The sequence below is a fragment of the Pongo pygmaeus genome, chromosome 8, assembly GCF_028885625.2.
Source record: "Pongo pygmaeus isolate AG05252 chromosome 8, NHGRI_mPonPyg2-v2.0_pri, whole genome shotgun sequence".
Taxonomy (NCBI): Eukaryota; Metazoa; Chordata; class Mammalia; order Primates; family Hominidae; genus Pongo; species Pongo pygmaeus.
Genome location: NC_072381.2, coordinates 17,566,519 through 17,590,456, shown reverse-complemented (window position 1 = coordinate 17,590,456; position 23,938 = coordinate 17,566,519). Strand labels below are relative to the sequence as shown.

At 42.9% G+C, this 23,938-nt stretch overlaps 1 protein-coding gene across 1 annotated transcript in view; it reads left to right on the top strand.

The window, feature by feature from the left end:
* The first annotated feature begins 2,260 nt into the window (after positions 1-2,260).
* ST8SIA6 (ST8 alpha-N-acetyl-neuraminide alpha-2,8-sialyltransferase 6) overlaps positions 2,261-23,938 on the top strand; it is a 136,596-nt gene continuing 114,918 nt past the window's right edge. Inside the window, exons 1-2 of the mRNA XM_054435551.2 lie at positions 2,261-2,433; positions 2,930-3,028. Of these exons, the coding sequence (XP_054291526.1) occupies positions 2,333-2,433; positions 2,930-3,028 (200 nt within the window). The 5' untranslated portion in view covers positions 2,261-2,332. The remainder of the gene's footprint in view (positions 2,434-2,929; positions 3,029-23,938) is intronic.

Here is a 23,938-nt window from a genome sequence, read left to right as displayed (position 1 = left end):
AGTCACATTTATTTTTAGTTTTTTTGCTCCATTTTCTCTTTAAAAATGACTGTAGTTCTTATGTGTTTTTATTCATTGATCAAACATTTTTTGATCAATTATTATGTGCAAACTTCTGTTTTGTATTCAACAAGATGTTTTTAGAGTAAATCCAGAATTAGCAGAAAGAGACTAGGGACACTGGTATCTCTTTCCTTGATATATGTTTTCTTGTGATGGAATCTTTGGTGACAGCTTTATTTAGCTGTCTGGACTGGTTGCTCCCAAATGGCTCTCACTTTGGCCTCTTTCAGGTGAAGACCATATGCTTCTAGGAGATGTCAGTTGAAATATCATATTTTTGTTGCTTGGGAAAGTTAACTCATGAAAGCCTTTTCAAAGTTGAAGTCATTTCAAAAGATCTTATCAAGGTACTCCGAAGATGGTGGAATCCAAGTGTTGCATTTGGAAAAATCTCAAAACTATACAAAAGTAAGAGTGAATAGTTTTATAAGCCTGCATATAACCACAATGGAATTAAAACCTAGGGAAGTGGCTAAGTGGGGGCTTGGGCAGTCAGGATAGTTTAGGGCATAAAGAGTTGAGACCCACTTCTAAATAAATAGAGAGCCAGTCTGTTTCATAGTGTCATTGGATCACTCTCCTGCCACAGATGAGATACTAACCAATATGATCTAGACCGTGGTTTAGTTCTGGCGGCCATAAGAAGGATACCATAGGCTGGGTGACCGAAAGAACAGAAATTTATTTTTCACAGTTCTGGAGGGTAAGAAACCCAAGATCAGTGTGCCAGCATGGTCAGGTTCTGGTGAGGGTCCTCTTCCTGCTTGGCAGAAAGCTGCCCTCGTGCTGTGTCTTTACACTGCACAGAGCAGAGAGAGAGAAGGCAAATTCCCTGCTGCCTGCTCTTATGAGGGAACTAATTCCACCAGGAAGCCTCCACCCCATGAACTAATCAGGTATGAAAGACCCTACCTCCAGATACCACCACATTAGATTGGGGATTTGAGTTTCAACATATGAATTTTGTAGAGACACAAACATTCAGCCCATAGCAGTGTTAAAAGAAAAACATCAGACAAATTAAATGTAGCACAGTTTATTTGAGCAAAGGATGCATGAATTGGGCAGCATGCACAACCAGAGGAGGTCCAGTAAGGTCCACCCCGTGGTGTGAGCAGCAAAGCCTGATAGGACAAACTCACAAGCACAGTGGAGAAACTGATTGACTATAGCTATGCAGGCTGCCTTGTGGGGCCTGGTATAATGAGTTGGTTGCCTGTGATTGGCCAGTAGCCCCCTGTTCATTACAGCCTAATGTAGGTTTCCATTGTTAGGTGGGAACTCAAGGCACAGAGACAGCCTCAAGCTAATGGCCTCTTGCTTATTTAAGAGCAGTATGCAAACTTTTTCTGGAAAGTTTCAAATGGTAAATATTTCAGGCCCTGTGGGCTATGCCACCTCTGTCATCACTACTCAATTATGCCCTTGCAGCCCTAGATCATACAGCCATATGCAGTCACTGATAATACAAAGCCATGGGCATGGAGGTTTTCCAATAAAACTGTTTGCAAATACAGGCAGGGGCTAAACGGGTCTCCGAGGAGTAGTAATGTGCTCACGCCTAAAGGTCTCCTAGCCCCTCATACCAATTCACTGTCCCTCTGAATCTGGGTTGAAGTAAACACAGGTTACTGCTTCTGTTCAGTGTCGTGATCCACCTAGCAATTCCCCAGTCCCCAGCTTTCTTCATGCGTGGGAGGATCCAGCCGAGCGACCGCAGAGTTTTGAAAGTTTTGGAAGCGGCCCCTTTCTCCCCTCCTCTCTCCGCAGGCAGAGTTGTGGTGTGGCCGGGTGGTCTGCGTGGGCTTCCAGGGGACTCCCGGGCACTCGAGACGAGGCGAGGGCGCAGAAAAGTTGGAGCCCAATCAGCACGGAGTTGAGCTTCCGCGCCCCAACCTTCAGGTGACCCCGCGCGGCGGCGGCGGCGGCAGCAGCAGTGGCAGCGGCGACCGGAGCCCGCAGCAGCTCGGAGCGCCTCCGGGAGGACAGGCGGCGAGCTCGGCGAATCGTTATCTGCCAGCCGATCGCGGCGCTCGGCGGGCCGGGGCCGGGAGCCCGGAGCGAGCCCGAACGCGGTTTCTTCTCCGCCCGCCGCGGAGACTCTGACGGGTGGGCTGCGGGCGCCCCTCGCTGCCGCCTGTGAACGCTGTGAGTGCGCGGGGCTGCGGCCACTGCGGCGGTGGCGGCGGCGGCGGGAGCCGCGAGTCGGGGCCGCCCGGGCTGTGCTTCGCCGCGGCAGCAGCGGTGGCGGCGGCGCCTGTGGCTCAGGATGCGGCCGGGGGGCGCACTGCTCGCCTTGCTCGCCAGTCTGCTGCTGCTGCTGCTGCTGCGCCTGCTCTGGTGCCCGGCAGACGCGCCCGCCCGCGCCAGGTAACCCACCCACCCGCCCGCCGCGCCCCGCGCCGCGCGCTCCGCTGGCGCCCCAGGACCCCCAAGCCGCCCATCACTTCCCCTCGGGCGCGGAGACTTTTGGCCGCGGCGGGGAGCAGCCCACGGGCGGCGACGGCCTGAGAGTGGAGTGGGGGAGGGGGTCGCAGAGAGGCGACCCTCAGACCGGTGGACAGCGGCTGGGGAGCAGAGGGACCGGTCAGGGCTGCGGGGGCTCTAGCGCGCATCGCTGTGGGCGAGGCAGCTGTGGAGCGGGACCTGCCGTCGGGTTCCCCATCAGGATCCCGGGCTCCCCATTCTGGTCCTTGCTGTCCCTTCCTTCCCGCCCTAAGGCTCTTCCAACTCTGGGGCTGGGGACCTGGCCTGGAAGCCGGGGAGCGCGAGATCTCCCTGCCAGGCAAGGAGCGCGACTCCCAGCCTGTCAGCCAACGGCTCCCGGCGGGGTGTAGCAACTTAAGTTTTCTCCCCGGCTATGCAGGATCCCGGTGGAGGAAAGCAGGGAGGCCACCCACGGCACCCCCGCAGCGCTGAGGACGCTCCGGAGCCCGGCGACCGCGGTACCGCGCGCCACGAACAGGTACAGCGGCGCCCAGCGCGGGCGGACTGGGGCTCGGGAGCTGCGAGCCGGGCATGGGGCGCGGCTGCACCGGCTTGGACTCGCCGGGGGTAGGCAGGCTGGGAAAGCGCGATTGAGTGTGAGAGTGTGCGTGTGTTTGAAGAGGGCGCGGGGTTGAGGGGGGCACCCTTCACACTCCCTCAACCTTGTAAGCCTCGATGTGAACGGTCTTTGAATCAAGGGGGATCCTCCAACAGCTGCATTTGAAAAATGGGTGCTGAGTTTTCCTCTCGACAATGGTGTGTTGAAACCACCCCCCCACCCCGCCCCCCGCTCCACCCCGCCACCTTTCGAGAGAAGCAGCTCTGCCTGTCTTTATGGAGGGATTTGGTTGGTTTGCTTTTTGTTTTCTATGCTTTAAAGTGCACCAGTGTTAAGATTCAGGTTTCTTCTGCGTGCTAGGAATGATTTTGTCCTTAGTGATTGGAGGCTTAAATTTTTTTTTCTTATCATTCATATGTGTATTTATTCATAGGCAGTAATTGTTTTTTTTTCTGATTGTAAAAGTAATACAGCTTTGTGCAGAAAGTTAGAAAATAGAACTGTATAAAGGAAAATGTTATTCATTCAGAGTCCTTACCTCTCAGAGACCATATTCAGGGTGGTTTTGGTCTATATTTCTTCCAGTAGTCTTTTCTATATACATATATTTTAAAAATATAACTTAGATTATACGTTGTAGTTTATGTTCTGACTTTTTTCTAAAAATCCTAGACCTATACCTGTCATTACGTTCCCCTCCCCCCACAAAAACATTGCTTTGGATTGTTGCATAACTTAGTATCTGAACGTGCCATAATCTATTTAATAGTTTCCATTTTCAGACATTTAGGTTGCTTCTTGTTTCTGTTTTATTTTGTTTGCCATCAGTAATTCTATGTATGTAAGCATCCTTGTATGTAAATCTTTATCTTCATTTCAAATTAATTACCCAGAATGGACGGATAGGAGTTGAGATTATTAAGTCAAAGAGTATGTACTCTTTAGATTCTAAGTCGCATTGTCAGTTGCTTCCTCGAAGGGTTGAATCAATTTACATTTTCACAAGCACTACTTCCTGCCTTAGCATTGCTATTATGATTGCAATCTTGTATACGGTCTCTTTTCCTCTTTTCATCTCTTGCAAATCCCTTTTCTTCTGCGTATGCTTCTCTATATTCTTGGCTCTTGGATCCACCTTAATCTTCTGATGGTATGACTCCAGGAAGCTCTAGCACGGCTCTAAGAAGGGTCTGGAAGTGGCTGGATAAACCCTGAAGTGAGGAATACCACTGCCTGCCACCCCGTCACTGGAATTTCACAGCATATTAGAGGCATTAGGACCTCCTGGAGTAACAAAAGCTTTTGAGAAAAATAGTGTCCTATAGTTTTATTCTATTCAGGTTGGTGTACTATAGGTAGCCTAGCTTTCTTGATGAACTGAGAAGCATTCCATCTTTTCCCAAGTCCTGTGGCTATTACACATTCGAGGGTTGACCCTTTGGGAAAGTTTGAAAGAATGTACTCATTAAATGGTTTGATCTCAGGTCGTTTTTAGAGGTAATTCTTTGATGAATTTTTCACTTTCTTTTGACATACTTGTTTTCTACTTGGCATACTTCTTCGGCTAATATAGGTAACTCATAATTCTGAATATGGCCCATTTTATTAAGCTTTTTTAAATTTATACCATTTTTCTGTGTTTGTAAAAGCCTCTTTAAGTTTTGATTTATTTTATGTCCCCTTTATCATTTATGATTTTGGTTATTTATGGAGCAGGGGTGCAAGTTTTAATCCACCATACTACTTAGTTGTATAGAGAAATTGTAATTTCCTCATTTTTCTGGAGCTAGTCTGATCTTCCCACATGAGCCTCATGGGAATGATGCTGGTAGGAATAAGGAGAGCCAACACTTTATGAACTCTTCTTATGGGCCAGACACTGATCTAAGCACTTGACATTTCTAATTAAAAAATTTTTCAAAATAGGTTTAGGGGGTAAAGTGCATTTTTGTTACATGGATATATTGCCTAGTGGTGAAGTTGGCATTTTAGTGCAACCATCACCCAAATAGGGTGTACTCATTGTACCCAGTGGATAATTTCTCAGCTCTCCCCTTACTCTCACTCTCCCACCTTCCTGTGTCTCCAGTGTTTATTATTCCACAATCTGTGTCTATATGTACACATTATTTAGCTCCTATTTATGAGAACATGTGGTATTTGACTTTCTGTTTCTGAGTTATTTCATGTAAGAGAATGGCCTCCAGTTCCATCCCTGTTGCTGCAAAAGACATTAAATCCTTCTTTTTTATGGCTGAGTTGTAGTATGTGGTATATATATGCCACATTTTCTTTATCCAGTCCTCTGTTGAGGGACACTTAGGTTGATTCCATTACTTTGCTGTTGGGAATAAGCACTTTACATTTAATTCATTTAATCCTTAAAAAATACTAAGAGAAACTATTGTTATCCTAATTTTTATAGAGGGGCAAATCGAGGCAAAAAGATTAAGTAAATTGTCCGCAATCACAGAGTTAACACATTGTGGAGCCCAGAGTGAAACCCAGGCCTGGGGAATCCAGAATCCCACACGTTTAATCCCCCACTGTGTTGCCTGCCGTAGGTGCTGGGAAAGATGCTGTGTGTATGTGTTTGTGTGTGTGTGCGTGTTCAAATATTCAATCCAGGCAAAAGCTTAGAGGTGACAATTGAAGAGCCTCTTTCTGGCAATATTTGTTCTTTCTGAGGAAAAATGCCCAGGCTCTCGGATTGCTCCTACCATCTCATCTCACTTTAAGATGCCATCCAAGTACGCCGAGCACGGAGGCTCATGCCTGTAATCCCAGCACTTCGGGAGGCAGAGGTGGGTGGATCACTTGAAATTAGGAATTCGAGACTAGCCTGACGAACATGATGAAACCCTGTCTCTACTAAAGGATACAAAAATTAGCTGGGTATGAGGGTGTGCACTTGTAGTCCCAGCTACTCAGGAGGCTGAGAGGCGAGAATTGCTTGAACCCACGAAGGGGAGGTTGCAGTGAGCCAAGATCATGACACTGCACTCCAGCCTGGGTGGCAGGCCAAGGCTCTGTCTCAAAAGAAAAAAAAAAAAGATGACATTCAGGTATATTAGGGAGGGGGCCTTAGGTGATGCAGCAGTCAAGAGTTGGAGCTCATGATTATGGTATCTTTTCTGTCTAATCTACAGGGTGATGTTGATCCTTTTCCATCTGGTGGCCAGGCACCCTGTTGAGAGCCAATGATAAGTTCTGCAGCTTGTGGCTCTTTCTATTCCCTCAGGTGTTGCACCTGCTGTTGCTCCTGGCTAGTCTTGGCCTCACCTGAGATCTTACTGATGTTACCTTTCAGGGATCTAGCAAAGATTCTCTTTTGGTCCTATCTTGGGTTGTCTCTCTGTGACATTTGCTATGATGCTACTCCCTCAGCTGTTGCTAGCTAGCTCCACAGCCACCTCTCATCTGTTTCTGGGCCTCATCTAAACATATAAGAACCAAAACTAGTTCAGAAAACTAAATATTAAGGCCTCCCTCTACTTGCTCCACCAAGTAGATGTGACCCTACTCTTAGTTATCTCAGGATGGATATTGCCATAGAAGTGATCTATTTCAAAATCCTAATTGGAGGAGGAAGCAAAGCTTTTTTGTCTTTGTTATCACTCTTGTCACTAGCTTTTTATTGCCCCCATCTTTCTCTCTCTCCGAGCCAAAACTTTCCTCTTTCTTTTTTCTCTTCTGCTCCTACTGACTCAGTTCCAGAAATTTGCAGGCTTCCCTCTGTTTCATATTCTATTTGCCCTGATGCAAACCTCCAGGTCTAACTGAAACTCAAGCCTTAATGATAAATTGTGGGGACTAGAGGAAAAGGATTGGGAAAGTTCAAGGAGCTGTGTCTTCCAGGTAAGATGGTTAATGTGCTAAAGTGGGAGAATGAAAATAATTTGGAATATATTCTCTTGAGGCTGCAGAAAATTTTATTTTACTTGTCTAAAGTGGATTATTACCTTATCTTCTCTTTTTGCATTCTTTCAGGAAAAAGCCTTAATCTCTTCTTCCTCCCTGCAAAGATGTTTCAAGTGGGCTAGGGTAAGGTCATATACTCAGAAAGACAAAAGAGAAAAATAAACTAGTAGTTTTCAAAATATTACCCCATTACAATGGATCCTTTCTCTTGCTAATAAGCTTTGTCAAAGTTTTTCATTGGCTTTCTTGTTCTTTAAATAACCAGCTCTTGGATTTATTTCTCAATTTATATATATTTCCATGTTCTATTTCCTTTGTGGTACTTTTATCTTTTAAAATATTCTATTTTTTCAACTTAATATCTTGAAATGAATACTTGATTTATTTATATTATTTTTCCTCCTTTTTTGTAACAAAAATATTTAATACTATGAATTTTCCATTGAATGCAGCTTTGGACTCATTTCTTCAGTTTCTATATATAATGTTTAGATTTTTAAAAATACATTCTAAACTATTTGTAATTACATTTTAGAACTTTTTGTTTATCTTCAGAGTCATTTAGGTGAAGACTTTGAATATTTTATTCCAAAATATTATTTTCTTAAATAATATTAATTTCATTTTGATTATGAAAGAAGCTCAATAAAATCCTGCCAGCCGGGAACAGTGGCTCACGCCTGTAATCCCAGCATTTTGGGAGGCTGAGGCGGGCGGTCACAAGGTCAGGAGATTGAGACCATTCTTTGAATGGTGAAACCCTGTCTTTACTTAAAAAAATATATATATATACAAAAAATTAGCCTGGCATGGTGGCGGGCACCTGTAGTCCCAGCTACTAGGGAGGCTGAGGTGGGAGAATGCAGTGAACCCAGGAGGCAGAGCTTGCAGTGAGCTGAGATTGCGCCACTGCACTCCGGCCTGGGTGACAGAGCGAGACTCTATCTCAAAAACAAAAACAAAAACAAAACAAAAAACAAACCCTGCCATAATGCCATAAGTGAGTACCCAAATATCCAATCATTAGAAATGAGAGGTTGAATTATTGGGAGATTAATGAAACGGCCCACATAATCTTGTGTAACTAGCTAATTTGGAGTTCCATGGGAACATCCATGTCTTGGCTATGATTTGGCACCTTTTGGTGGCAGCTGTCCACTTTGGCTTTAAACATCTATGGTGATGATTTGGGATTGTGTGGCTGGTTGTGACGTCCTGGACAGCAGCTGCTGTTATTCTTTGAATGTCCTGGTTAGTTGGTGTCTGTTTCATTATCCCATCTGGGATGATTGAACCATGAGTTTACCAGAGACAGGGGACCTCACCTTCATGTCTCTGTTTTCCCATAGAGGTTCGCCTGCTATTTATCTTAATGGCCTTTCTCTCCCTTTCCTGTGGCCCTTTTTCTCTGCAGAAGGACTTTGGCCTCTACTTGCTAATTGCTAAAGCTAATTAGAAATCCTCAAACTAGGCCAGGCACAGTGGCTCACACCTTTAATCCCAGCACTTTGGGAGGCCAAGGCAGGCAGATCACTTGAGGTCAGGAGTTTGAGACCAGCCCGGCCAACATGGTGAAACTCTTGTCTCTACTAAAAATACAAAAATTAGCCAGATGTGGTGGCGGGTGTCTGTAATCCCAGCTACTCAGGAGGTTGAAGCATGAGAATCACTTGAACATGGGAGGTGGAGGTTGCAGTGAGCCGAGATCGCTCCACTGCACTCTATCCTGGACGACAGAGGATATCTGTCTATCTCAAAAAAATTTTTTTTTTAATATTAGTTAAATGAATCTACATAGTTTTTGGGGTCATGTGGCAAAGGGGTGGGCTTTTTAGTTAGTAGTTATTATTTTATTATACACTTTTTCCTATGAAAATTATTTTTTGATTTGAATTGAGTTATTGCTTAACAACCTAGTACTATTTAGATTATCTTTTCATTGCTTGGAATTTATCATTTTAAATGATCCCCTCCTCATTTCTTCAGTTCTTTGTTCTTTATTTCTTTCTTGGTCATAAGCTTAGTATTTATTTGCAAAAGTCTAATAGTTTTAACATTGGAATATGGATTATAGTCATGAAACTTTAGATATTTGAGGGCACTTTTTTTTTGGTAGTTCATGGAAGCTTTTATTTTATTTTAAGGACAAAATTCTTTTTGTTTTTTTCTTTTGAGACAGAATTTTGCTCTCGTTGCCCAGGCTGGAGTGCAGTGGCACAATCTCAGCTCACTGCAACCTCCACCTCCCAGGTTCAAGTGATTCTCCTGCCTCAGCCTCCTCAGTAGCTGGGATTACAGGCCCACGCCACTGCACCTACCTAATTTTTATATTTTTTGTAGAGATAGGGTTTCACTGTGTTGGCCAAGCTGGTCTCCAACTCCTGACCTCGTGATCCGCCCCCCTTGGCCTCCGAAAGTGCTGGCATTACAAGCATGGGCCACTGCTCCCGACTACAATTCTTATTTTTCATACATGGATTCTGTTATTCGATCACAGCTTTATTCTTTTTTCTCTTTTCTTATCTTTTTTTTTTTTTTTTTTTTTTGAGACACAGTCGGTAATGGCACTGTCTTAGCTCACTGCAACCTCCGCCCCCAGGGTTCTAGCAATTCTCCTGCCTCAGCCTCCCAAGTAGCTGGGATTACAGGCAGCATCCGCCACCACGCTCGGCTAATTTTTTTTTTTTTTTTTGTATTTTTGGTAGAGACCAGGCTAGTCTTGAACTCCTGACCTCAGGTGATTCACCCGTTGCAGCCTCCCAAAGTGCTAGGATTACAGGCATGAGCCACCGTGCCCAGCCCTTTCTTTCTTTTTATTCTTAAAGCTTTGTAGACATTTTTCCTCTATTTTGTGAAGTGAATCTTTGTTTTATGTCTCGCATAGTTCTTATTCTGCCTTTTTTTTCCACCATCCCCTCCCCAAGTTAATAACTTTATTTCTCTTTCAGATTTTGGCTTTTTCTTTTTCCTTTGCTTTCTGGGATGTCTTCTCAAATTTGTCTTCCATGTTACTGAATTACTTTTGCAAAGTGTCACTTCTCTGTTGTGCTCTATCAAAAACAGTAAATTGGCTACATTCTTATTCTTTACAATTCTTTTCTTCTCTCAGCCTGAACCTCACTGTATCAGTTTACATCTCAGAAAGCATTTAAGTAGCCTTTTACATCTCACTTTCCATTTGTTATTTTGTGTTTTCTTATATTTCATTGAGTCCACCAAGGGACTGTTTTCTAAAGATTTCCTGTTTCTTGTAGTTAACCGTTTTTCGAAAGTATGATTTTTCTCTGCATTTTAAGAGCAATAGCCTCCTCCTACATTATAGAATATTTTCATAAGTTTTGTGATTCTTTTTGTTTGTTTTCGACCTAGATGTCCTCAAGTGAGGAGTCCTCTGTCGCACTGTGCTTATCAGATTGGAGGACTTAGGACTTCCTGCTGTCCACCTCAGGGACTAAAAGATTTTCCTTTTCACAGCATTATGGCCACCAGAGCCATATACCCCTTCAACAAATCTCTGAATGTTTAAAGTTTGAGTTTTTTTTTAATTGTGATAAAATACACATAACATGAAATTTACTAATTTGAGTTTTTGGATACCAGACCCCAAAACTATCTCTTGCTCTCGTGCCTTGGTTTCATGACTGTCAGAAGTACATGCATTCCTAGGTGATCCTGGTCACCCTGACCTGGCAGCACAACAAATGTCATCTAATAACCCTGAGAGGGCTGGGTCCACCGTGCTGTCCCAGTATCCACCACCCTCTTCCTATCCTCAGGGTGCAAGGGCCAATTGACTCCCTTTCCCGTTTCCTTTCATTCTTTCAGTGTTGCTGTATTATATAATACAATACAATAGAATATAATGTAATCAACACGTAATCTCAAAAGGATGTAGGAAGAGAGAAATGAAGGGGCACTGGGGACAGAGGCACCCAAGCAGCCCTTTCTGCCTCAGGCAGCAGATCCCTTTCTGTGTGGGAGAAGCTACCTGATTTTCCAGTTGGGGCAGGCTCTCTATTCTTTGGAAAAGAAAGGCAGACCGTGGGAGGAGAATCAAAACCTCTCTAGTTTTTTTCTCCCTGGACCTGGTCTGTTTCTGAGGTGAAAATTTACATCAGGTGCTGGTAATTCCTCAGAGTGGTTCCATATTTGCTCTTGTTAATAATATCTCTTCCCCAAGCCAGATAAATTTCTGAAGCAGCTGATCTGTTGCCACCGAAATGTGCGCTTGTCATTTTGTGTAGACTTGTGTCTGTTTGTAAGAATGTAAATAGTCTGGAAGAGAGAAAATCAGGCACTGTTTACTCTCTGCTGTCTTATATTGAAAGTTGTAATAATGTTTTATTTGACATTTTTTGTTGTATAGGTTCACAATGGGATCATAACTACAGGCTTCAGAAAATTCAAGATGAGTGTGAACTAGAGCTTGAAAAAAGAAAACTAAACCTAACTCTAGAACACTTGATTTTTACCCTTTTACCCCTTTCCTTTCCACCTCATGCTCCAAATAGATGAAGGCTATTAGATTTTACTTCCAAGAGCAATAAAAGGTTTTTCACTGTTGTGTCTTTGCTTTTTGAAGTAATGATACTAATATGTGTTCTCATTTTAAAAATTCAGAATGCTTTAAAGTTGCCTTGAGTCTGGTTTCTGAAAGGCTTTGAAATAGGCTTTAAATTTTGCATTCTGCTTCTTTTTCTACTTCCTAATTCTATCTTAATTGCAACCCTTCTCTTTTAAGACTCAGAGGGGTTTCTCCCCCATCTCTATTCTGATGTGACTTGCTTTTCTCCTTGCCTTCCCTGTTTGGAAATGGGTTTCACATTTGCTTCCCAGGTTGACATTTTTCAGTGCCTTCATTCTCTGTCACCTCTCTGGCTGCTCTGCTCTGGAAAAGCTATCGGGTGCAATTGTCTGGGGCAGCTGACCCAGGTAGAGGGCTATAGAGTATGGGCTGCAGTCACCCCTGAGCTTCTATGGGTGTCTTTTCACATGGACAGGAGAGCTAGGGAGAGCTTGAAGGACACAAGGAAATGCCCTGCTATTTGTCTTTCCTCTATGGACTGGGTAGAGGAACAGGGCAGCAGTTCATGAAGAAATGGTGTCTGAATGACCCACCTCCCATTTCAGAGGTTGTTGGAGGTGGAATTTTATTTTCTGTCTCACTCATATAACTCTACTACTTACTTGACAGCACTTCTCTTAACAAAGAGGCTGGGATGTTTCTTTTTATGACTCACGAGGCAACGTTCGGCAGACAATACCGTTTACACACATATGTCAAAGCAAAGGTGGTTTCCCTGCAACAAAAATCAAGACTTCCTTAGTGGGGTAGTGTTGTCTGGTCTTGTGTATTAATTAAGCGTCTCCTTATTAGACATTTCCTTTCAGGCAACAGGCATTAGCATAAATCTGAAAGAAGAAAAAAACCTGACTGCCCAGGGGAGGCAGGAAGGATATCTTTGGAGGGGTGGTTATAGAGAAACACAGACATTTTGGCCTATTAGGTGCTAACGCTGGAAATAATGAGACCAGAGGCTTGGTTACAGCAGAAGGGACATGCAAGGAAGAAAAGGAAAGAAATACATCCCCCCTTTGCAAGGGTGCGAGGGTTCCGAAATCTCTCATTTGCAGGGCAAAAAGAGAAGCCCTTTAAAGAGCCACTGATGGTTTGGTAAACATGAGAAAGGTGCTCTTTTCTTCCCCGATGCCTTGTTTTATAGCTTCCTTTGCCATTAGGAAGATGATCATTGCTGTAGTATATTTATCTACATACACTTAGGAGTTTAGCTTGTCCAGGGCAGCTAAGCCCATCTTTTCTATGTCCTCAGATTTAAACAAATTTATTATGATTTTTCACCAAGTACTAAGAATGATTTGTACATGCTGTAGATAATCAGTCATTAATTCTCGGGAACATTCATATCCATGGGCATAATTATTTCTAAAGATAATTTTATAGGGCATAACCTGTGCTTTTGCAGTTATGGTAAAACAATTTTTGTTATCTTGCTAGTTATTGTTGTTATTGTAAAATACACCGAAATTCTCTACCGTATAATTTTTAAATGCAGCATTCCAAGAAATTGAGGTTGTAAAGAGACCATTAATTTTGCAAATGATTAAAGTCTCTCACTGGTTGCTGGAACCTCTGTTGGAATGCTGTCTTTAGAAGCTGCATTTGGATTCCATATATTCTTTTTTTGAGATTATATCCCCTTATTTCCCAACTCTATAAATGTGTGATTCCAAAACCTGGTGTTTGCCAGGTGTCTTCTAAGTCTATAATATGTATTTTATAATATTGTTGGTACTTTGCTATTTCAGGAGGACACCTATATCCTACATATTTATATTTGCCAATGTCGCTTTACTGTTTGCACATTAAGTTGTGGGCATATTTTTGTGTTTTTGAGCTGGGAGTCCATCCAACACACCATGTTCACTTTGGGTATACCAAAGTATTTATGCTTCCTATATCTAGGGAATATTATACATGCAATAGATTGTAGTTCTGGAAAGTCAGAGCCTTGTCTATCTTTTTCACCACTGTACCCCAATTATAATCTAGAACAGCAGCTTTTTGGGATTTGAGTTTTGTTGCCTTGTCTAGGTTTTTGGTGGTGCACTTTACCATGTTGTATTACAGGATAGACAGATAGTGAGATTTACGTGACAAAATAGCCTGAGTTTATAGTTGTGTGCTTATGTGTGAGCATATAAAATAAAATTTTCTAATTGGAAGAGGATGATTTAAACCTGCACAGTTGAAAACCCGTATCTATAATTATTTCTTAAAGGCAGACTGTATATTAACAAAGAATTTGAATAATAAGCTGGTATGAAGTCTTATGATATTTGTACTTAGGAGAATTTTTTCAAATAAACAATTTGGAGATTAATGATCACATATTTCTTCAGTCAATGCTAGCACTTGCTTCTGGAGGATTTTGAACACTCTTTGAAAAGCTACAGATCAATGGAAACTTTGTATAGAAATGTAACTTTAGAAAAATAATGATTTAAAGAAATGCATCTCCAAGGCAGAAATTAGTGTTACTCAGGTTTATGCTGGGCTGCTGCTAGACAATCCTTTTGAAGAAAAATGGCATATTCTAAGCTAAAAAGTATTCACATAAATTTTTTGATTTTGTAGTATATCACTACTCACATATGTGAGTAGTAATATTGGTTTCTTGGGCTGGTTTCTTGGAAAAAGCTGTAACAACCTGGAAAATATTGCATTTACCAAACATTGCCCACTGTATGCCCACTGTATAAGTTTTCTTCCATTTTCCTTAAGAGTGTGTTTTGGCAGAATGAGACACATATAACATTTTAAAAGATTGTTTTGGCCAGGTGCAGTGGCTCACGCCTGTAATCCCAGCACTTCGGGAGGCCGAGGGGGGTGGATCACAAGGTCAGGAGTTTGAAACCAGCCTGGCCAACATGAGGAAACCCCATCTCTACTAAAAATACAAAAATTAGCCAGGTGTGGTGGCAGGCACCTGTAATCCCAGCTACCTGGGAGGCTGAGGCAGGAGAATCGCTTGAACCTGGGAGGTGGAGGTTGCAGTGAGCCCAGATCACGCCACTGCACTCCAGCCTGGGTGACAGAGCAAGACTCCACCTCAAAAAAAAAAAAAAAAAAAAAAAATTGTTTTATATCATCTTTACTATAAAAACAATAAAAATTACAGCTTGTGTTTAGGGTCAATTTCAAATGTGGAACTTTCAGATAAGTCTTTTTAATAAATGTAATTTTATTGAGTTTGACAGATTCTTTCCAATGAAACTTAATTAAATTAATTAACAAATTTAGAGGTGGGACTTCCAGATGGTGGAGCGAGGATAGTTTTCAACAAATGGTGCTGGCACAATGGGATCTCTATAAGCAAAAAGATAAGCTTAGATCCAGGGGCCGGGTGCGGTGGTGCACGCCTGTAATCCCAGCACTTTGGGAGGCTGAGGCGGGTGGATCACCGGAGGTCAGGAGTTCACGACCAGCCTAACATGGTGAAACCCGGTCTCTACTAAATACAGAAAAATTAGCCAGGCATGGTGGTGCATGCCTGTAATCCGAGCTACTTGGGAGGCTGAGACAGGAGAATCGCTTGTACCTAGGAGGCGGAGGTTGCAGTCAGCTGAGCTCGCGTCATTGCACACCAGCCTGGGAAACAGGAGCAAAACTCCATCTCAAATAAATAAATAAATAAATAAATGTAAGTTTAGATGCTTACCTTACACCATACACAGAAGAATGGTTTCCACATGGATCATAGACAAAAGCTACAGACATAAAATGTCCAAAAGAAAACATACAAGAACAATTTTAGAACCTTGGATCAGGTAGAGTTCTTAGATGTGGCGCCAAAAGCATAATCAATAAAAGAAAAATTTGATAAATTATATTTTTCCTAAATTAAAAAAAAAGTTTGTGCTTCAACAGACACCATTAAGAATATAAAAAGATAAGCCATCGACTGAGAGAAGATATTTGTATATCACACATCCAATAAAAGACTTGTATCCAGAATATGTAACGAACTCTTGCAACTCAATTAACAAGAAGACAACCCCAGTTTAAAAATGGGCAGATGTGAAGACTTATCTTCAGCAAAGAAGATAGACAGATGGCTAATAAGCATGTGACAAAATGTTCTACATCATTAATCATTAGGAAAATGCAAACCAAAACCACAATAAGATATAACTCCATGCCTTTTATAATGGCTTTTGTAGCAATGCCACCGTGACATGGAGAAGGCTTCCTCCCAAGGTTAGCTTCTACTGCCGAAGCTCCTGACAGTGGTTCTTTAGTGGGATCACAGAAAGGTTCATTACTTACATAGGCAGGAAGTCCTGGGGTAGGGTTAGAGGAGGATAAGAAGTTTCAGAACAGGGAGAGTGCATAGCCGGTGTAGTGCACAGTAGTTTTGTCTACTCCTTATGAATCTATGGATAGCCCTAAGACCTTGAGGCAAAGTTTTACATTTGAGAAACTATTACAAATTACATTTGAGGCTGGGCGTGGTGGCTCACACCTGTAATCCCAGCATTTTGGGAGGCCGGGGCAGGTGAATCACTTGAGGTCAGGAGTTCGAGACCATCCTGGCCAACATGGTGAAACCTCGTCGCTACTAAAAATACAAAAATTAGCAGGGTATGGTGGCGGGCACCTGTAATCCCAGCTACCTGGGAGGCTGAGGCAGGAGACTCGCTTGATCCTGGGAGGCGGAGTTGCAGTGAGCTGAGATCATACCACTGCACTCCAGCCTGGGTGACAGAGTGAGACTCTGTCTCAAAAAATATATATATATATTTGAGAAACTATTGAGTTGACAAACTATTACAAAACTGACTAAAAATCAGTATCCCTTTGCCTCCAGGAGTTGTGGAGTAATTTCCTATTGCTTATGATTATGAAAGCCATAGGCATTGTTATCCTGAATCCCATAGTTATACCCCATTCAAATTGCTGTAATGGAGTGAAGCCAGAGCTGGCATCCGATTTAAGGTTGTTGGCACTGGGAGTTTATTTAAGGTCTTCCTTTCCTCATTGGAAGATCCACGTAGTTCTAGGGAGTGTTGAATCTTTGTTGTACAATTGAAAATACCTCCATTTGTGTTCATGCACTTTGCAGGAACAACTGCATAGATATTTTATTGCTCTAATGATTTCTAATGAGCCATTTCCTCCTGGGAGATAGTCTCAGCATGCCTTGTAGTGATTCCTCTTCTTCACGTGCCGTTGGCCTGGAAGTCTCTAAATTGACACGTGGGAAGTTGGGGTAAAGTGAGCCTTGTTAGGATTGTGCAGGAGGCAACAGACATGGCGGGGAGATGAGGCTTAGAGATTGCTGGCACTAGGTCAGACATACTTGGAGGTCCAAGTGCAGCTACTTTGGAAAAGAGTTTGGCAGTTTCATAAAAAGTTAAATATCTGCTGGACATGGTGGCTCATGCCTGTAATCCCAGCACTTTCCCGAGGCCGAGGTAGATGGATCACCTGAGGTCAGGAGTTTGAGACCAGCCTGGCCAACATGGCAAAACCCTGTCTCTACTAAAAATACAAAAAATTGCAGGATGTGATGGTGGGTGCCTCTAATTCCAGCTACTCGGGAGGCTGAGGCACAAGAATCACTTGAACACAGGAGGCGGAGATGGCACTGAGCCAAGATTGCACCACTGCACTCCAGTCTGGGTGACAGAGAGAGGCTCCATCCCCACCTCCAAGAAAAAAAAAAAAAAAAGAGAGAAGGAAGAAGCACAGAAAGTAATGCATGACCTGTAAATCACATGTAGTGAGATGTGTAAAAAGCTGAATACCTGAACACTTGAGATATGAATCTGAAAAGCTGGAAGAGGAAAATTCTATCTCAAGAAATGAAATTATCATTTTAAATGAAGAAGATAGCATTTTCAACTTGAAATTAAGTAGAAACTGTAAAACTGTAAAACTGTAAAAAGCTATAGTTTGGAAGGTGGTTTGTGTTTTTTATTTGCCATGATATGTCATCTTAGGGAGGCTGTGAAGCACCTTTTGGGTAAAGCTGTTTGAATCAGTGACCAACACACTGGGTTGAAAAAGAATTGTTAACTCTGAAAATGTGACTAAATGTGAAGAGGCTCAAAAGGTAAGAGTTATTCTAACAAGTTCTGTGCACTATTCTCTTGGTCTCAACCCCTTTTCCTCAAAGATAAGAGTTTGCCTTTCCTTTTAGTACAGAGGAAGTGTCTTTTACATGGGAATTTAATCTTTTGCTTTTAATAAATACCGCAAAGATCAAAATGATTTTCTTTGTTATCTTCTGGTTTCCAAGTGTCTTTAAATAGTCAGTATGACAGAATAGCTGAGGGGTTTTGGAGAAAGAGAGCTTAGCTTAGAGAAAGATAAAGAGGAGGAGGTGTAGGAAGGGAAGGGAAAGGCTTTGGACTGGAAAGTCTTAGCTAGCTCAGAGGCAGTCTTTGAGTCCTGAATGTGTTTTGGAGCCTTCAGATACCAATTGAGATATGTGTCCTATTTGGACTGTATGATTTTATAGGTGTGATTTTTTTTTTTTTTTTTAGTTTAGTTTTCAGAAAAACAGACTCTTTGAATGATCTCCATAATGTTTGTATATGTTACCAGCTGGGGTCCCAGAGCTGGGAGCTGTATTGGCATGCTTTGAACTTTGAGAGCCCATTTGTAAATAAATTTATCTAGGTGATTCGGTTTAATGCCGAATACACAAAAGCCAAATTAAACTCTAAGTGTGCAAATGAATTGGAGTACAAAGTACATACTTATCAAGAAAGATGATAACTCTACTCCAGTGGGGAAAAGTCCCTGTAACCAGGAGAGGAAAAAACCCTTTCTAAACAGGAGATCTCATAACTAGGAGAGGGAAAGACCTCTCATAACCAATTCCCAAATAAAATCAAGCTCAGTAAAATAAAATAAAAAGAGAGTTTAATCCAAGAGAGACTCAACAGGCAGTAAAAGAGGCAACCTACAGAAACAGGGGGGCACGGCCAGGCATGGTGGCTCACACCTGTATTCCCAGCACTTTGGGAGGTTGAGGTGGGTGAATCACGAAGTCAGGAGTTCGAGATCGGCCTGGCCAATATGGTGAAACCCCATCTCTACTAAAAATACAAAAATTAGCTGGGCATGGTGGTGCCCACCTGTAGTCCCAGCTACTCGGGAGGCTGAGGCAGAAGAATCACTTGAACCCAGGGGAGATTGCAGTGAGCTGAGATTGGGCCACTGCACTCCAGCCTGGGTGACAGAAGAAAGAAAGGAAGAAAGGAAGAGAGAAAGGGAAGGGAAGGAAGGGAAGAGAAGGGAGAAAGAGAAAGAGAGAGAGAAGGAAGGAAGGAAGGAAGGAAGGACGGAAACAGGGGGTCCAAGGGGCCTGAATGTGGGTACCACAAGCCATAGTTCCACGGCCTGTTTTTGATCTCTCCAAGTTGAGTCTGCTTCAGACCCCACTTCTGACACCAAGTATGCTGAAATCAAAATAAAATATAGAGATTGTCCAGGCATGGTGGCTTATACCTGTAATCCCAGCACTTTGGGAGGCCAAGCCAAGAGGATTTCTTGAGGCCAGGAGTTCATGACCAGCCTGGGCAACATAGTGAGACCATGTCTCTATAAACTAAAAATTAAAAAATAAAATAAAATTAGCTGAGTGTGATGGCACATGTGTAGTCCCAACTACTTGGCAGGTTGAGGCAGAAGAATTGCTTGAGTCCAGGAGTTCAAGGCTGCATTGAGCTGTGATTGCGCCACTGCACTCCAGCCTGCCAGCCTGAGGCAACAGAGCAAGACCCTACCTCAAATATATGTGAAATATGTATGAGAGAGAGAGACAGAAATGAATCTGTAAGTGAAATGTTTTATTTGGGAATCACAGAATTGCAATTTGGCGCATACACACAGATGGAGTGGTCTTGGGTATGCCTGAAGAACAAAGAGAAGGTTGGGAGTTTGTATTAGTTTTCATGCTGCTGATAAAGACATACCCGAGACTGAGCAATTTACAAAAGAAAGAAGTTTAATGTACTCACAGTCGCACGTGGCTGGAAAGGCCTCACAATCGTGGTGGAAGGTAAAAGGCATATCTCACAGGGTGGCAGACAAGGGAAGAAGGCTTGTGCAGGGAAACTGCCCTTTATAAAACCATCAGATACTATTCACAATAGCAAAGACTTGGAACCAACCCAAATGTCCAACAATGACAGACTGGATTAAGAAAATGTGGCACATATACACCATGGAATACTATGCAGCCATAAAAAATGATGAGTTCATGTCCTTTGTAGGGACATGGATGAAGCTGGAAACCATCATTCTCAGCAAACTATCGCAAGGACAAAAAACCAAACACCGCATGTTCTCACTCATAGGTGGGAATTGAACAATGAGAACATTTGGACACAGGACGGGGAACATCACACACCGGGGACTGTTGTGGGGTGGGGGGAGGGGGGAGGGATAGCATTAGGAGAGATATCTAATGCTAAATGACGAGTTAATGGGTGCAGCACACCAGCATGGCACATGTATACATATGTAATTAACCTGTAGGTTGTGCACGTGTACCCTAAAACTTAAAGTATAAAAAAAAAAAACAAAAAAAACCCCATAAGATCTAGTGAGACTTACTCACTGTCATGAGAATAGCACATGAAAGACCTGCTCCCACGATTCAATTACCTTCCCCCCGGGACCCTCCCACAGCACGTGGGAATTAAAGATGAGATGTGAGTGGGGACACAGCCAAACAATACTGGAGTTTTATCGGTAAGAGAAGTGTTACGTATTGTTTTGAAAGAAAGCTCATTGGTACGATAGAAGGTTTTGGGAGCTGGCAAGCTCTGACTGGTGAGTGACCGTGGTAAGTAAAACTAGTCTTAGAGTCACAGCAGGTGATTCCAGCAGCTGCTAAGTAAAACTCATCTTAGGGTTACAGCACATTGTTTTAGTAGCTGGGTTTGTGGATAATTTTTGAAACAGGTGCTATGTGTGGAGTGCTTTTCCCTCCGCTGGTCCCTAGACTCTGATTTATTTGGGTATGGCAAGAATCGCCCAATTCACATAATCAACTTTCACAGAAGTAATTTTGTTTTTGGGATACGAGAGGATGTAACTGTTTTTGAAGAGCATCAGCTTTTAAGAAGTCTCGTTAGGGAATCCACATTGTTATAAAAAATATCTTGAGGTGAGACACAGAATGGGCAAAATTCTCCATTAATATTCAGATTTCTTGCATTGCCCGCCCCCCACCCCCCACCCGCCACCCCCCATTTTATAAGCAGTTCAAGTCAGGGCTGAAATGCTGTCTGTTTAAGATAGAGAATAGTCACCCAAATGGGAGTCCCTGTGATGTATGGGGCTTTGTGTCAAGCTCAATAGAACCAAGGAAGTTTAGCAATTATTCAACTGTTCCTAAGTGCCAGGTTTCAGCAGCTTTGTATGATTTCATTTAATTCTCACCACAACGTTATTATGTAGAACTGGTAATATTCTCATTTTACCAAAGGAGAAGCCAAAACACAGAGAGGTCAGTAACTTGTCCCAGGCCACAAAGCTGAAGGCTGTGCTCCTCATGGTCTTTGCCCTCATGGGAATTAGGCTCCAGATGGTGAAACAGAGATAAGCTGCAGTGTGTCTCATAGGAAATGGAGATAAAGCTTTCCCTAAAGCTTTCTGGACATTTAGGGGACTTGGAAGAAGGAGGTGAGCACATGTGACAGGCTTTTGGGGACAGAGGGCCTTGGGGAGACCCGGAAGTGATAGAATTTGGCCTAGAAGCCACATACCATACTGAGAGGCAAGAGACCAGCTCAGATCTTTGAATCTCTTCAGATTATGAAGTCAAACTTAATGAATTCAGATATGCAGGAGCAACAAGGAATGCAGAATAAGCCACGCATGGTCAGCTTCAGGGGGCTGGCATCCCCCTAGGTGTAATTTAGGCCCCAGGCCATTTTTGAAAATAACCTGGAGAGCTTTCTCAGCATGGGAGTCCTTGCCGAATCTGGGAGCTTGGAGCTGCCCCAATCTGTGTGGGTGGGTCGGAGAGTCTGTGCCCAGCCTTAAAGGCGGAAGCTGGTGTTCTGGTGGCCACCTCCAAAAACTTGCCCTCTCGTGTCACAAGAGAAACCATAAACCATGCCAGTGAACATGCACTGAGGCCTCATTATTTACTTTACCCAAGTTGCAGTTAACCAACTCAGTTTCCCTTTCCCGTGTGTGTGTGTGTGTGTCCTCCCAACACCTACAGACACAGGTTCACCCTTCATTCCTGCTGAGTGCAGGCTGTATTTGTGCGACTGCACTGTACTTTCAGGAAGGTCCAGGGAATAAGCACATCCGCTTCATTCACCCTGAGTTTCATTAAGAGCAAGTCCCCTAAGAAAAGAATGAATTTATATCCAAAGATTCTATCCCAACTCACTCAAAAAGATGATTTTCTTTTCTTTTGAAAATATTCTTCTCAGCACAGTACTGACTCTAGCACACAGTCAAAAGATTATTAATGGCTTCGTTCATCCGTTCAGTGGATATTTATGCTGCAGGAAACCTGTGCTCTTATCTTAGAGCCTGGATACCAACAGGGTGAATATGCAGGTGGTACCTAATTTGATCGGGTAAAAACATCCTTCTTTCCTTAGGAAGGCAGGTGCTAGGTCCAGCTCTGCAGTGTTTGTAGCAAAGCACGTCAACTGTCGAATCTTAGAAGATTTTCTGGGACTCTGCGCTGGTCAGCCGGAGTTTCAGAATCTGTGGACATAGTCCCAAGAAAGCATCTGTCCCTGCTCCCAAGGAGTCCCCCATCTACAGAGTGGGAAGCAGCATGTGTAATGACCATTCTGCATAAATGCTGTCCTTGAAATATGTCTAGGCATGAAGAGGGGGTAGCCCAGGGGAGAGAAGCCAGGGGAGGCTAAACAGGTACAAGTGCCTGTTTTGAGTCTTGGAAGGATAAGTAGAAATTCCTTGAGCAGGCAAGGAGGGAAGAAGACAGTTGCACCACATCTAAAGGCTTAAGGATATAAGAACAAGATGGGTTTGTGAAGCTGAAAAATCTCTCGGGATGGCTGGGTCCCAGGATATGCGTTGAGGACAGGTGAATGTGAGGCTGGAAAAGTAGATGGGGGGGCTAGAAAACAAAGGGACACTCCTTGCTAAATAATTCAGGCATTATCTCACAGGTTTTGAGACTCTATTGAAGGCTTTTCAGGTGAATGACCTGATGAAGTCTGTAATCTGGAGAGATTACTGGGGCTACAGTGAGGCAGAGCTGATGTTCAAGCCAGGATGGCCATACCAGTTATTAAAGTGCCGAGAGGGCTGCATCCCTGAGTCCCAGGTGCTCTGTCCCCAGCCCCTGGCCCTCCTTCCAGGGACTCCAGAGGTGGATACCTGGTTGAGTGGCTGTCTACACTGGGGAAGTGCCTACCATGGGCCCAGCATCTGTTTCTGATCAGTTGGGGTCTATCATGAACATTAAGTATTATTATATTTTTGTTAGCTTGATGGACGAAAATGGTATCTCTTTGTTTTAATTGGCATTTCCTTGATTACCAATGGTTTGGATATTAAAGCTCTATCTTAGATCTTTAATCTGGCAAATAAATTAGTGATGCCCTGTGATTATTTTTTTGGACCACAGGTGTTTAACAATTATTTAAGCAAGGGTGTGTGTAACAACTTGATATAGATGTGTCACGTGTGTTTAACAAGCTGATATAAAAATGTGTTATTGTCCCGTTGAGGAAAGGTACAGGTTATTTTTTTCCCCCAGATTTAAAATGTTCATTAGTTTCCTGAGTCATATAAAGAAGCCAGAGAAGTTGGGATGTGACCTGTCATTGGTCTGTTAATAGAGAAACTTCAGCCAAATTAAATTTAAAGGAGTTTAATTGAGCAACAAATGATTCATGAATCGGGCAGCCCCCAGAATCACAGCAGATTCAGAGAGACTCCAGGGATGCCTCATTGTCAGAGCGAATTTATAGACAAAAAAAAAAAAATAAGGAAATGACACACAGAAATTGGCAGTGAGGTACAGAAACAGCTGGGTTGGTTACAGGTTGGCATTTGTCTTATTTGAACACAGTTTGAACACTTAGCAGTCTATGAGTGGTTGAAGTATGGCCGCTGGGATTGGCCAAAACTCAGCTACTGTTATAGTCACATACTTTTAAGTTAGCTTTTCAATCTTGTCTGACTATTAAGCTAGGTTACAGTTCGTCCACAAGGACCCAAATATAGAAGTATGGAGTCCTCAGGCCATATTTAGTTTGCTTTAACAGGTCTCACTCATCTGTTTCCTTGAGCCATTAAGTAGGATCTAAATCAGATACCAATTTGGTGTCAACTCTTTGAAAAGCTGAAAAGTGTGTTTATCATTGTCT